Consider the following 15,387-nt stretch of genomic DNA (forward strand, 5'->3'; position numbering starts at 1 on the left):
AAAGCAGTGTGTGTGTTAGTGTACATGTGAGTTTTAGTGTTTGTGAGTGCATGAATGAGTGTGTCTGCGTGTGTTAGTGTGCATCAGTGAGTGTGTATATTTCCACCATGAACTCTAATACAATTACCCCTTACCCCTCCAGTAACAGCTGTCTCTCCTGCATGCCCTGTAGTCTGCCTGGAGGGGGGTCTGCATCCTGGACCAGACCAGTGAGCAGAGACTGGGGCACTGACATTTACACACCACTGGACTGGACTGCGTCTCTGCAGACCCTGGTTAACAGCAAAGAGAGAAAGTCCCGTTCCATTGTGTAACATCATGTTTTATTAAATAGCTTTAGGAATAAGGAATAAAACATATACAAGGGTACTATAATTATACACAATCTGGTCCAGGTCATTATAGCACACTTTTGCATCATTTAATATATATTTATATAGTTTCATTTTTTTTTCTTCCATTTTTACTATTATTAACATGAAACAGTAAGCAATGTTAGAAAAATACATTATGAAAAGTTCTAGTCAACAGAAAAACAGCAATGACAAGGTACAAAAAAAAAAACCTAAACGAAATAAATGTGCTGATTTATAACGTTAAAAAAATAATTTAAAAATCAATAACAAACAATAAGTGCACGTGGCAGCGCGGGGTTTGAGATTTGGTTGCGCGTTCATTTCTCTTTTGTCAAGTTACTTTTTTGTACAAAGGTAACTTTTCAGGATTTTAAAAAAACATCACGCACACAAAAACAAACAAACAGAAATAAAAACGAATTAAATTCTATTTTTAAAAATGACACAAAGCGCAGCTGGGACAGGGGAGTCGGCGGCCTGGTGAGAGAGGAGAGCCGCGGCGCAGGAGTGCGGGGCCGCCCCTTCGAAAGAACAGAAGAGGGGTCCTAGTTTTATACAGCTATGACCATTTTCCATATACTGGTAAAATATCGATTTAGTCTGTTTGCATAACGGCACAACATCTACCACGAAGACCAATAAAAGGAAAAGGCAGGGGATGTTCTATTGTCACCCAGTGTGTGCGTGCGTGTGTGTGAAGGGGTGGTATTTGCAAAGTGTTTGTGTGCATTTCAGCAGTGTTGCATTGGTTCTGTTGTGTTTCACAACTGTTGCAATATATTTAGAGAAATATAAATACACACACAAACAAACAAATTATATAACAAGACAAATTTGAATTCAACATTTTCAGTATTTTCAGGGTCCCAGGTCAGTTAGGGCTCAGTGTAGCGTTATTATTATCATTTCCTATTCAGTGTTGTTTAATGCCTTGGTAGGAATAAAGGGTCGCCTTGGAAAGAATACTGTACTGACCAGGGAAAACAATTCACTTTACTGGCAAAAACACTCCTGCCTCCCTCTTTCATTCCCAGCTGTAAAGAACTGCTGAACAGACAGCCTATGTCCTTCAAGTAAAGGTAATAAATTGTCTCCCAACACCAAGGACTGTAAACATCTCTCCCTACCGCCACCAAGTGGGCATAACTGGCACCTGCACTCAATGAGCCCATACATCATAGAATTAGTGCCTGTTGTTTTACTTTCAGTTCATGTTTTTCCAGCTTTCTCAAGCATTAATGTTTTATCTCAGCACAGCCCCCTATTTTAAGAGCGTTGTTACTACAGCACAGCCCCCTACTGTACCGCCCTGTACTGTAGCAGGATATTTAAATTAATTTAACCAGGACAACAAAAATATAAATCAACATAACATAATGCTGCCTACACCCTGCCCACCCCCACCCCCACCCCCACCCTAGAACCAGCTCGCTGCAATAACTGGATTCTCTATAAACAAACTGAGCACTACAAAACAAACCAATATATATATATATATAAATATGGATATAAAAATGAAACCTAAAGCAATCAACACACAGACACAGTGTTGAACACCGACCTGTGGGTCAGTAAACTGAGACAGACAACGCAAAAGGAAGACAGGCAGGTGGACAGAAAGACAGGCAGGCGGACAGAGACAGGCACACACAACGCAGAGCTGGGGGGTCCGTGAGGGACAAACAGGTTTCAGTTAAAGTCTCAGGAACATAATTGAGAACTACTCACAGACCCGATACACACATGTATACATACAGCCCAATACACACATGTATATCTACAGCTGGAAAGAGTGTAAACTGTGCCTCTCTCTGCCTCACATCCAGAGTGGCTTGGAACCCTTAGGCAAAGGTTCTGGAATGCTACCAAGGGACAGCCAGCAATACATTATTATTATTAATAATAATAACAATAATAACAATTACAATAATAATAATAATAATGAGGAGATGGTGTACTGTACAGAGCAAGAAAAAAAGGAAACAGAGCCCCCCCCTGCTGCCCCTTGTTCCCCCCACACAAACAAACACAACCACCCCCTCCCCAAACCCTTCACCTCCCCTGTAATAAGGTGCAGGATCTCACTGTAATAAACCATGTGTCCACTTAAACTGAACAATATCTACAGACGGACAGCACTGTCAACTAACTACAACAGCCCAGAGATTAAGATTAAGGTTGGTGGATAATATTGGACAGGTATTCCTCTCCGTCTCTGTCTGTCGGTCGCTCTGTCTCTCTGTCTCAGTGTTGATTCGATTATTTTCTCATTCTGTAAAATGGTACGTATGCTGCAGTCCACACAGCACTGGCTCCATTCATCCAGTACATATAGATATATATAGCACAGCATGAACTTGCACTCCCCCACACCCCGTTCCTCAGAGCCACACAGTCCGAGACAGAGGAATTACAGAGACAGAGAGAGGGAGGGATGGAGAGGGAGAGAGAGAGAGACGGGGAGAGATTGATCAACATTTACTGGAGAGAGAGTTATGCTTTTAATAACTACACCTTCAACTCAGGCAGAGCGTGTGTGTGTGTGTCTGTCTCCTCTCTGTGTCTCTCTCTCTTTGCGTGAGTGTGTGCGAGTCTCTCTCTCGGTCTGTCGTTCAGTCAGTCAGTTGCTGTGCCACCCCAATTCCCCCCCGCCACCCACCCCTCCCTTCCGCGGGTGCTATACCCCACTCTCCCCCGCAGTCGCCCCCTCGCCCCCCCGGCCCCGGCAGCGCCCCCCTCCCCGCGAGGCACAGGGCCGCCAGTGGTAGCCGGTGAAGGTGGGGCTGATGGGCAGGTGCTGGAAGGCGGTGTGTCGGCGCAGGAAGTCCATCCCGAAAGGCAGGTCGTACGAGCGCAGCCCCTCCAGCTCAGCCCCGCTCGGCCCCACGCCACGCTTCAGCCGCCGGATCCCGCGCTCCTCCAGAGTGCCTGGAGGGGGGCAGAGAGAGAGAGTATCATCAAGAGCACATACAGGGACATTCTTATTTACTTATTACTGGTCATAGCAATAAAGCATTCTGAATTTGAATTTGCTAGAGAGACACAGACCTGGGATGGTGTTGTCCAGGATGAATGCCACAGAGCCCCCTACAAACATGGCCGTCGTCAGCAACACGTTGAGCACCTGGTCTATCTCCACTATCCCTGCGAGAGGCAGAGCGAGAGGGGTGTCAGTGTGGGTGTGGCAGTGGGTGTGTCTGGTTCCAGAGGGTGCGTGAGTTGGGAAATGTGCGCTGCCAGGGGCGGTGCTGACCTGTGACCAGAGGGTTCTGTTTCAGGTAGCTGGGCAGCACCAGGCCGAAGAAGATGGAGAAGCCCAGGACAAACAGGTTCCTGGAGGAGTTCAGGTCAATGAACTGCAGGTTGGACAGGCCCACCGCCGTGATCATACCTGAGACACACAGGGACAGGGAACAGCGATTAAAAAAAAAAACACAAATCCCCACTGGGGTATTTTAAATAAGTACAAAACATAATGATAATAGTAATCATTCTCATGTGAAAGGGGGTGTTGGCAATGATACCACTGGAGGTGTGCAGTGGGGGCCAGGGGGCAATACATTGGCGGGGGCAGTTGAACCCTTACCAAACAGAGTGCAGAACAGCGCCCCCAGCACAGGGTCGGGCAGGGAGGCAAACAGTGCACTGAACTTCCCCACCAGTCCCAGCAACAGCATCAGAGCTGCACCGTACTGGATCACTCGCCTGCTGGCCACCTGAGAGAGAGAGAGAGATAGAGAGAGAGAGGGGGGAGGGTTAATAGAGCACATGAGGGGGTGAGATACACAGAGATGGACAGACAGAGTCAGAGAGGGATGGAAAGACGGACAGACCTTGGTGATGCCCAGCACCCCGATGTTGGGGCTGGAGGATGTGGAGCCATTGCCTGTCCCAAACATCCCGTCCAACACACAGGACAGCCCCTCCACAAAGATCCCCCTGAGAGAGAAGGAGAGAGGGAGTTACTACAGTCAGTCAGTGTGTCGGTCAGAAAGTGCGTCAGTCAGTCAGTTAGTGCGTCACCTGTTGATGGCGTGGATGGGGGGCGGGGGGGCGCAGGACAGACGGGCGCAGGCGTAATAATCGCCAATGGACTCGATTATGCTGGCGACCACGGCACTGAACATCCCGATCACCCCTGCAGCGGACACTGAGGGGTACCCCCACTGGACTGAGGGAGGGAGAGAGAGAGAGAGAGAGAGAGAGAGAGGCAGGTTAGTCAGTCTCTGGCCTGGCGCGTAGCCGGTCTGAGGGCCAGGGGGCAGCGGGGCCGTCTCAGACTCACAGGGGTAGGGGATCTTGAACCAGGGAGCGGCGGCCAGCACCCCCTGCCGAGCGTCCGTCCGCGCGTAGTACCCGTACTTGTCCTTCTGCGGCGGGAACACGTCCGTCACCGTGAAGATGAAGCACAGCAGCCAGGACACCAGGATGGCCATGATGATCTGACAGAGGGGAGGTAGACAGTAAGTACAACCTGAGAAGGTTGGTAAGCTTGTCAGTTGGTCGGGCGGTCGGGCGGCCGGTCGGTCAGACTCACAGGGAACATCTTGAAGAGCTGCAGCCGGTAGGCAGTCCAGCCCTTCTTGTGTTTGTAGACGGGAAACGGCAGCTGGACGTTGCGGGCGTACTGAGAGAACAGCAGCACCAGGAAGATCGTCCTGCACAGAGAGAGAGATACTGCCATCAGGGACGCCCACTGCCACCGCCTCGCAGGCCTGACCTCTGACCTCAGCTCAACAACAGACTTCATTGGGGGTTTTTTTTGTGTAGGTTTTGTCTTTATCGCATCTATTGTTCCCATCACCCTGTTCCTGAGCCCTGGATGTGTCTGTCACTGCTCTGGCAACACTGATGTCAATTAGTCATGCCAATAAAGCTATATTGAACTGAGAGAGGAGGGAGGGAGAGGGATTTAAAAACCATGTCAGACAGCGAGACAGTCAGTCACACACAGAGAGAGACACACTCACAGCTAGGGAATTCGATCCCAGTCTCTCAGTCTCAATTTTCAAGTCCCGAAATACCGGGATTAAAATCGTGAAATACCCAGGATCACGGGACTGTGGTTAAAGAAAAACGTGACGGCGCAGTAATGCTTGGACTCCGTGCTGTAAGCTGTTCCTCTTTGAACACGGAAATGACGGGGGCTGTACCTGCAACTAACATATGATGTCCACTCCACCAAACCAGTGTGGCATCCGAATGCGCATTTAAGCTGCAAGTGTTCTGTGCACAAAGCTACGCACAGGTCGAAAAGACGAGATAATTGACGCCTGGAGCTTTCTTCCAGATTTTTTTTTTTCTTAATTGCTATATTAGTCTAGTGCTTGTGGCTGTTTAGTGCACAAATATGCATGTCTAAATTGATGCCTTAAATTACATAAGTTACATATAAAAGCATGACTTATTCTAGTACATATGTTTAATGGCTTATTATATATATTTTAGTGTAGTATATAGCCTGCATTATAGTTGAATAACATATTTCTCTCATCTCCACGTGTAAATGTTCAGTGTTCTGAAGTACTTAGTAGTTAAATCTGTTCAACATTCAATACGATCCCTGACGTGATGCTTCAATAAAAACGTTAACGTGTTTAAGAAAACTATTTAAGAAGGCTATTACTTTTGTATGTTTCACTGTTGCCATCGGTTGTATTAAAATGTTACTACATTTGAAATTGGCTCATCTAACACAATATTGTCAGAAGGCATTCAAGACAGAAAACAGGAGACAGTTCTTTACAGAGTCGTCACAATCTGAACAAACTCCCCAGCGATGAGAAGAACATTTAAAAATAGACTGGATAGGATCCTTGGATCACTTAGTTATTAATGGAAATCAAACGAGCATGATGGGTCCAATGGCCTCCTCTCGATTGTAAACTTTCTTATGTTCTTAATGTTGTAGCAACATCATAAAGAGTGTGTTAGCTGGGGATCCCAGGATAAAAAAAAAAAAAAAAAAACAACCCCAAAATCCCAGGATTGAAAAAAAGCGTCTGGGATCGGATTCCCTACTCACAGCATGGCGATGCCCCAGTGCTTGCCTGCCCGCTCTCCGGCCGCCTGGAAGCCGGACAGTCCGATGAGGGCCACGGTGGGGGTGATGGTTAGCGGGCCAATGAACTGCAGCAGAACGCCCGGCAGGCCCAGCAGCCCGATGCACACCTCCACCAGCGAGGATACGATGATCGCACCCTGGATCTGACACACAGAGAGGGGGGTTTATACCGACACGCCGACTGACTGACACGCTACAGTACAGGACAACCACGCCACTCTCTCACCTCTCGTATCCTGGGGTGCCAGATGTGTTCAGTGTTGAGCAGCTCAGTGCTGTTCAGGACTGGGACCTCTGAGAGAGAGAGAGAGAAAGAGACAGGGAGGGGGAGAAAGGAAGGATTAAGAAAGAGTTTAGACTCAAAACACTCCCTAGATACAAATTCCCATCACCATTGAGCCGTGATAGCATTAATATTAGTATCTCATGTTATCCTATACTTTCCATCACTGACTGATGAATGGGTCAGTGCTTCTGACTGCCGTTACACATTTCCTGCCACCTGTTTGCCTGCCAGCTGGACTTCAAAGATGAATGGACAACTAAATAGTTTAATTGACAGGTAATTGAATAATTGCATGTGCACCTGTGGCATTGCACTTCCACTTATCCAGTGACAGGATGGCACGAGCTGGAGCCAGGAACGCAAAGGCACTGGCCTGGAACAGAGGGAGTCTGGAGAGAGGGAGGAAGGGAGAGAAAATGTTACTTTTAGGAACTATGGTAGTGGACAATCCGTATATCAACAAAAGGACCTTGCAGACAGCCGACAGCATAGACTGTCCACCAGGGGGCACCAACAGCCACCCTGTAACAGCAGAGGAACTGCAGTCAGAGTGAGAGAGGTGGGGAGAGAGAGAGGAAGGGGGGGAGAAAGACAAGGTCTAAAATGTGTAATTTGTGTATTTATCATTTCCCATTGCCCTGAAAAAGAGTGAGAGAGAGAGGGAGCAGTCTGTACAGCTGCAGACTCCACAGAGTGGGTTCTCTGTATCAGGTGACTTTCTGCCAGAAGTGGGGGTTGTACAGCCCTGACTGCAACCCCCCCGTTCCCCCCATCCCTTTATCAGCACGACCGTGACTAAGTCAAGGTCTCCTACAGCTCATCCCTCGTTCCCTCTCAGCCTCTAGCTTTCCTGCACTCTCTGGGGAACATCTAGTCACACACACACACACACATACTGAGACAGACACGTGCATACAGCCACCCCACAGAGAGAGAGGGTATGACAGCACTGCACACAAAACAGGAACAGAAAATTAAAAGAAGAATAGAAAAGCAGAAAAGAAACTTTGAAAATATCGATCAGCAGAAGAGAGAGAGCGCATGACAGAGGTTACAGTGATTTGCTTAGTCAGATCACACGAGTCCCACTCCGATACACCGACTAACTGACTGGCACACTTGGACTGAAACCAAGTGACATGACACACAGAGTGCGTAACGCAGTCCGTCTGTCTGTGAGGGGAGTGTGATTAGGTTTTAACCTGACCAGTGACCCTGCACTCGCACAGCACAGAAAGGGGCGGGGGGGCGGACTGCAGGGTGCCGCAGTGAGTCACAGCGCTGTGCTGACGGGGCGAATCCAGATTAAAGCTCATGTCTGCGAGAGAGGAGTAGAACTGGGTGGGTGGAAGCAGCAAACTCCTCCCCCCCTCTCCCCCTACCCTTTTGTATCCTTGCCACCCACCTCCCTCTTTCATGCCCCCTTCCCACTCTCATCCCTCCAACTATCACCCCTCCCCCTCTCTCACCGGCACCCCAGGGTGGTCTGCAGCAGGGTGGTGATGCCCACGCAGAAGAAGATGGTGCCGATCAGCTGGCTGGTGGCCCACTGGTCGAACCCGACGCACATGGCCTCTGCCAGCAGGAAGGGCACGGCGATTGTCCCGCTGAAGCACGTCAGGTAGTGCTGCAGACAGGGGGGAGGTGCGTCAGAGCAAGCGTGGGAGGGTGTGTCAGTGCACGGGTTTGAGGGTGTGTCAGAGCACGGGTGTGCGGGTGTGTCAGAGCATAAGTGTGTCAAAGGGCAAGTGTGCCAGAGCACAAGTGTGTGGGTGTCAAGAGCATAAGTGTGTCAAAGGGTGGGTGTGTCAGAGCATAAGTGTGTCAAAGGGTGGGTGTGTCAGAGCGCAGATAAGTGGGTGTGTCAGAGGTGTGTTTACCTGCAGCCCCAGGAAGAGACAGAGGTACCAGGGGGGCGTGTCCTCGATGGTGTAGATCATGTCCATGCGCTGAGCGTCCACACCATCCCGGCTGTCCAGTGTCTCCGACAGGGAGGACTGAGAGACAGACAGAGAGCCATTGACTCTCTCTCTCTCTCTCTCTCTCTCTCTCTCTCACTCAAACACACACACACACACACACACACACACACACACACACACACACACACACTCAGAGTAAATGTTACCTTCTCAGCCCCCCCGCCCTCGCGGCTGTAGATGGCCATGAGCTCGGTGTCCTCATTGTCTTGCTCCCCCGCTGACTGGGCGCCTCCACTGACCACTGCCTGGACACATAGCACAGTGACATATTCATGACACGTGTGTGGTTCAACAACACAGGGAGAAGCTCAGAGACAGAGACAGCATTCACTAAAGCACAGCACTGGTTAGTGTGTGCAGATGTGATGTCAGAACACCGAAACATGACTCCGCAGTTCTCCTACTACAGAATGACATCACACACGCACACACACACAGTGACTGAGTGCGTTGGCGACAGAAAGCTGTGTAGATGTGTGTGTCAGTCATGCAAATAAAGCTTTTATTGAATTTGAGAGATAGCAGTTATGCATGTATTTATACTTTCAAACACCTGGGGGGTCAAAAAGGAAGGATTAAAGTGAGAAAGAGGAAGAGAGAGTATTATCTGCTACGTAGAACAGATTAAAGAGATTTGGAAAGCAGGACAGACAGATAAGTTGAGATACTTGTGTGCGTGTCAGTGTGCCAGTGCATCAGTGTGTCAGTGCGTCAGTGCTCACAGGAACGGGGTAGAAGTCGGTGCTGTTCTTCGTCTCCTCGTCGTATTTCCCTTCGCTGGACTCCATGGCCTTGGAGGTGTTCTTCCCCACGCCCATCTCTCCCGAGAAGCCTCTCTCGCTCCCTCTCTCCGTCTCTCCCAGCACCTCCGTCTCTCCGTCACGCTCCGTCTCTCTCTGTCCGTCCGTCCGTCCGTGGCGCAGCGCGTGGGCGTATGGTGGTGTGGCTGTGTGGTCCGGTCACATCTCCCTCTCCCCTCTTCCTCACCCGCTTCCTCCAAGCATCTATGGGAGCAGAGAAATCAGTCAATCTATCCAGAGACAGGCTGCACGGGTTTTCATTTCCTGTTCCGTTAACGAACGAGTCCAGCAGCTCCCTCCCTCCGTCTGTGTTATTTGATTCTAGAGAGCTTTATTGGCCAGTTATATCAGTTTTTCAGCTTGGTTTGATTGTGTGTGTTTGTGTGCTGCTGTCCTGAGGCTGGTGGGTGTGGTGTGCGTTTGTGTGGTGAGCCTCGGGCCCAGCCGGCTGAGGGAACTCCTCTCTGGGCTCGGCTCCTGGCAGCACAGGGGGCCTCGATGTGGGAGGGGTGTGGGTCGCTGTTTTTATATTAATCCAGAATTTAACTGCTCTTTCTTTAACTCTCTCCCTCTGTCTGTCTTCCCCAGCTCTCCTAAATGACGCTCATTCTCTGGCATCTGACAAACAGATCTTTGAACAGATGTATTTATTAACAGAGGGACAGAGACAGCAGGGGGGGTATCTATGGGATCTGGACAGAATTGTTTGTATTGTGCAATTTATTAGCCTATATATTAAAATATATAACAAGATAATTACAGTACACTGCAATATTCATCAACAAACTATCTTGCACACACACTCATTCATTACAGTAGAAGCAAGTTCACTTATCAGAAAGTGCAGATTTGCAGTTTCTGTGTGTTATCAGCGTGTGTCGCTTATCAGTACGTGTGTGTGTGTGTGTGTCTTAGCAGTGCGCATGCGAGTGTGCGATGAGTCTGCATCTTATTGCGCGTGTGTGTGTGTGAGAGAGTCTCCAATTTATCCATAATTTGAACCTCCCCATTTCCCTACTGTTTCTCATGTATTCTTTTCAATTAATTCCTGTCACTCTAGGTTAAAAAGAAATTGATGTAATTGGTTATATTGTACCTGCTGGCAATACTGCTGTGTTAGTCATGCCAATAAAGCTCCTTTGAATTTGAATTTGAATTTGAATTTGAGAGTCAGTGTGAAAGAGAGAGACTTTGCCCCATTACTACAGCTTATAATCATCATAATAAATCGACCAATAACAACAGTGATGCGGAGTAACTGAATTACAGAGGAATAAACCAACAACTGCGTCATAACAACACTACTACTGCCATTACTGCTGTTATTACTACAGAGTCTACAGTTACTACTGCCATCAAAGCGGTTACTACTACACAGTTTACAGATACTAAATTGTAACACTTGTAAGCCGTCCTGGATAAGGGCGTCTGCCGATAAATGAAGTAATAAAAATACTGGTGTAACTGGTTATAGTAGTAACAGAACAGCGGTATCGTTTTCATCTTCACAATGGTCCAACGGAAGCAGTTAAAGGGGAGGGGCAGTGCTGCAGGGGAGAAGAGATCTCTGCAGGTCATAGGGGTCACCAGAAGTGTGATCTCATCACTGTGGGTCTGTTGCTTTCGCTGTCCTTTGAATCTGTGACTATGTTTTAATAATTATTTTCACTGTACTGATTCTGTAGATGTATATACAGACAGGTGACACATTAAAGGAAAAAACAACATAATGCGTCTCCGTAAGGTGTTGGGCATCATGAGCTGCCAGAACAGCTTCAATGCTCTTGGCACAGATTCTACGAGTCTCTGGACTCTACTGGAGGGATGAACACCATTCTTCCAAAAGATATTCCCTCATTTGGGGTTTTGATGATGGTGGTGGAGAGCGCTGTCAATTGGGTTGAGATCTGGTGACTCTGAAGGCCATAGCATATGATTCACATCATTTTCTTACTCATCAGACCATTCAGTGACCCTCGTGCCCTGTGGATGGGGCATTGTCATCCTGGAAGAGACCACTCCCATCAGGAGAGAAATGTGTCACCATAGGATAAAGGTGATCACTCAGAATAACTGTGTAATGATTTGCAGTGTCCCTTCCCTCTAAGGGGACAAGTAGACCCAAACCATGCCAGGAAAATGCCCCCCACAGCATAACAGAGCCTCTGGACCCCCTCACTGTAGGGGTCCAGCAGTCCGGCCTGTATCGTTCTCTTGGTGTCCCACACATGCACTGGCCCACTTGTCCAGAGCACTAGCCAGTTGAGCGTCTGTGTGACTGAAGCTCCTGCCACTCATGTCCCAATAATGACCCCTCTGTCAAAGTCACTCAGATCCTTTCCTCAAGGTCTACTGGTCCTGCTCAGCATTTGTATACATGCCACAGAGCATGATAGGGGGTTAATTGCTTAATTGTATCATGCAACACACCTCTTTGGAGGCATCTGCATTCCTTATGTTCCTCCACTCATTTATTCCGATTTTTCCTTTAATTCATCACCCATCTGTGTGTGTGTGTGTAATATATATATATATATATATATATATATATATATATATATATATATATATATATATATATATATATATATATATATAGCTTTGGAAAAAATTAAGAGACAACTGCAAAATTATCAGTTTCTCTGGTTTTATTATTTATAGGTATGTGTTTGGGTAAAATGAACATTTTTGTTTTATTCTACTGACAACATTTCTCCCTAATTCCAAATAAAAATATGAATGAAATGGAATGGCTGCCATACACATAGAGATGCTGATTTAAGAAAAAATTGCAGTGGCCTCTTAATTTTTACTGTACTGTGGGGATCCTGCCACAGTGAGACTCGGACCCTGTTCTCCTGCCACAGTTCAGTGACCTTACTGTAACACTAAAGGCCCAGGCCCCTTAGCCATAGCAGGGCTTCAAAATCACTACAATATATATTTGATGTATTAATAAAGTATTTTGCTGCTGTTCTTGTAATTCATTTTGATTGTGTTCTCTGTAAAGTTGCTTTGGCAACACTGCTCCTGTTGCTCATGCCAATAAAGCAACCTTTGAATTGGAGTCTAAATTGGAGAGAGGGGGAAGTCGGTTAAGGACTGGTCTGACTGGCTAATCCAGGCTGTCCCCCCACGGGCTGCAGGGGGTCACTGTGATCACCTCAGGGCTCAGGACTACTTTATTATTGGCATCCATAATACCGCAAAATATTTCTTCAATTACTTTTCTGCAAATTAAAAAAAAAAAAAAAAACAATCTCAGAGCCGGCAGGACAGAACCAGTGCAGAGCAGTGCAATGCAGTTTAACTCCATGGGTGTGTGCGTTTGTGTGAGTGAAGTGAAGTCCATTGAGGAACGAGTATTGCGTGACACTCAAATGGATTTGTTTTCTGGGATCTTGGTTCTGCTGGTTTTGTGAAGGACACAGGTGGCTGGCACAGGCAAATAAGAGTCAAAGCAGGACGCTGCCAGAAGACACAAGCACACAAAACCCTGCCTGCAGCCAGAGTCCCCCGCTCTACACTGTAGTGACTGTGCAGTAACGTGCTGTGTGTTGTGGGGAGGGCAGGTGGGCTGTGCGTAACACCACACTCAACTACAGCCACAGCAAAGACAACTCCATGACAACACAACACAGCCCGACCCCAGCTCAGACAAAACAGGCAGGCAGACAGTCTGTCTATTATTTTATCTATGCTTCAAGGCTCATCTTGTCATTTATTATTATTATTAAAGAGAAAGAGATTTTTAAATGGAGCCTGGGGGGGGGGGAGGGGGTAGACCTACTGGATTGACAGCATTGGAACATGAATCATGACGTTGGAAAAAAGAAAAAGTGCATTCCATTCCAGTATGAGGAAATTGGAAATTACACAATCGACTCGCTCTGTACTGCCATCAACATATATATATATATATATTAAATAATAATAATCATGATATTAATATTAATAATGATAGGTTTCCAAACACGGGTCAGACACAGACCGATGCGCGGCGCACAGAGCACCTGCACAGCCGCGCTTACAGGTCTAGCATGTGACCGTGGCGAGCGGACGGAAATTCCCGAGTGAACCTCTACGTGGACGCGATGTTACCCGAACAGGGAGGCAGGGAGGGAGACAGGCGGGGGTCGTGTCATTATGGTCCACTCCTGCTTATATCCTCCGTGTCGCTGTCGCCGGTAATCGCAGTCACATGCCACGACACCCGGCTGGAGGCGCCACACGGACCCCGCTCCCGCTCCCACACACAACCCCCCATCCTCCCGTCCCCTACAGCACCCCACCTCATTTTAACTGATTGATCTCCCAGAAGCTTCATTTTAACGGGGCGGGGGGGGACCATCTGCGCCTCAGCTTCACTGTACAGCTCCGCTTCAGAGACTTAAAACGGTGATTGTGTGAATAAGGTAACACAAAACACACACACACACACAGAGCGCCCGATCGACACACATGTCCGTCTACATGCCTGCACATACGCACGGATGCAGATCGCACGCCGAGTCTGTCTCGCATGTGCCAGTGCGTGTGTGTACAGTGTGAACCCGCACGGATGCGCCATCCTCCGCACCGCTGCGGTACAAACCCCACGACACGACACAGCATCTCTGTCTCAGGCGAAAGGCAGTGTTGACGTTTAAAGCGAAGTGTCCCCCCATCTGCGGTATGCACGGTGCAACACATTCATACAGCGCACTCTAGCTAACGCAGGGGCGCAGTGCACATCATTCGCTGTACCTGTCCTCGTCTCCCGGTGTCCCCGTCTGTCCCCGGGCTGGCGCTGTGGACTCCGTCTGCCCCGGATGGGATGGAAGGCTCCGTTATGTCGCTACACTGCCGCCGTGTGAAGTACCCCGCAGCCCCGGGCGCTCTTCAGCTCCAGACGAGGCGCCGGGATCGCAGTGGGAAGGAGTCAGTCAGTGTGGATGTGCGTCTGTGTGCGGGAATGACTTCACTCCCCCCCTCTCTCTCTCTCTCTCTCTCCCTCTCTCCCTCTCTCTCTCTGTTGTGCGCTAAATCATAAGACTCGGAACCCACATTTTGCGAGCTGGCCACTGCGCATGTCAGAGCGGAAGACGACGCTAACTGGGGGCACAGGCCGGCTTCACAGTGCCCTCGGCCAATCACCGGCCTCTCCGTCGCTGTCGTCATCGTGGGCTTCGTCTTCTCCGGGTTGAACACGCTGCGTCTGCACCTCCTCTCCCTCTCCCTCTCCCTCTCTTTTATGCGAAAAATGGCGTCCTTATTCGACTGTCTCGATCTCTCCTTCCCTCCTCTTCCCCGCCTCTCTCTGTCTATCGGTGGTCGTCGCTCCACAGCGCCCCCTGGACCCCGGTGTTCATAGTGGGAACTGCAACGTTACTTAACTGACCCACATTTGCGCACACATCCTCTGCTCTCTCTCTCTCTCTCTCTCTCTCTCTCTCTCTCTCTCTCTCTCAAAGGATTCAAATTCTGGCATTCGATGTTTCTGCAGAGCTGTCGTCACTATGACACAGCATTTACAGGAATCCGTGGCCACAATCAACAATTATTATGCGTGTGTTAATAACAACCCTTCGCACACTACCTTCTTCTTTTGAACAGAAAAAACACTTGTCATACTAATAAGCTGTACATACATAGTTATAAATAAACTGTAGAGTATCTCGCTCTTTCTTGATCTGTTCACCTGCCTGTAACCACCACCTCCTCCTCCAATGTAACCCCATTCAAATTCGTTTACATGACTTCTGTATACCTTACATTTGTATGTGGCATGACGGAATTGTCAAATCACCCAGACCTCACATGCCTGATAATGTCTTGTATACACACACACACACACACACACACACACATACACATATACAGACCTCATAACTATCTCTCTGTCTGTCTTCATGTATGC

General features: G+C 48.4%; 1 protein-coding gene across 1 annotated transcript; it reads right to left on the reverse strand.

Annotated features, from left to right (window-relative positions):
* Positions 1 to 301: 301 nt before the first annotated feature.
* Positions 302 to 14,567, reverse strand: slc23a2 (solute carrier family 23 member 2). Its single transcript, XM_066714175.1, has 16 exons — positions 14,235 to 14,567; positions 9,411 to 9,692; positions 8,835 to 8,933; positions 8,587 to 8,703; positions 8,176 to 8,333; positions 7,007 to 7,095; positions 6,647 to 6,714; positions 6,382 to 6,563; positions 4,894 to 5,014; positions 4,642 to 4,798; positions 4,380 to 4,527; positions 4,190 to 4,295; positions 3,943 to 4,072; positions 3,610 to 3,747; positions 3,405 to 3,500; positions 302 to 3,284 (listed from the first exon to the last, which is right to left on the reverse strand). The coding sequence occupies exons 2-16, from the start codon at positions 9,504 to 9,506 to the stop codon at positions 3,034 to 3,036; spliced, it is 1,956 nt and encodes a 651-aa protein (XP_066570272.1). The 5' UTR covers positions 9,507 to 9,692; positions 14,235 to 14,567; the 3' UTR covers positions 302 to 3,033.
* Between the last annotated feature and the right edge of the window lie 820 nt (positions 14,568 to 15,387).

This window comes from Amia ocellicauda, chromosome 9, assembly GCF_036373705.1.
Source record: "Amia ocellicauda isolate fAmiCal2 chromosome 9, fAmiCal2.hap1, whole genome shotgun sequence".
Lineage (NCBI taxonomy): Eukaryota > Metazoa > Chordata > Actinopteri > Amiiformes > Amiidae > Amia > Amia ocellicauda.

What these genes read in the sequence shown, in the direction of transcription:
- slc23a2 (XM_066714175.1), bottom strand. Translation starts at nt 9,506, where the DNA reads ATGGGCGTGGGGAAGAACACCTCCAAGGCCATGGAGTCCAGCGAAGGG. An exon ending in GTGGAAGTGCAATGCCACAG is followed by an intron (nt 6,715 to 7,006) that starts GTGCACATGCAA and finishes TCTCTCTCTCAG; the next exon opens with AGGTCCCAGTCCTGAACAGC. An exon ending in GGCACCCCAGGATACGAGAG is followed by an intron (nt 6,564 to 6,646) that starts GTGAGAGAGTGG and finishes TCTGTGTGTCAG; the next exon opens with ATCCAGGGTGCGATCATCGT.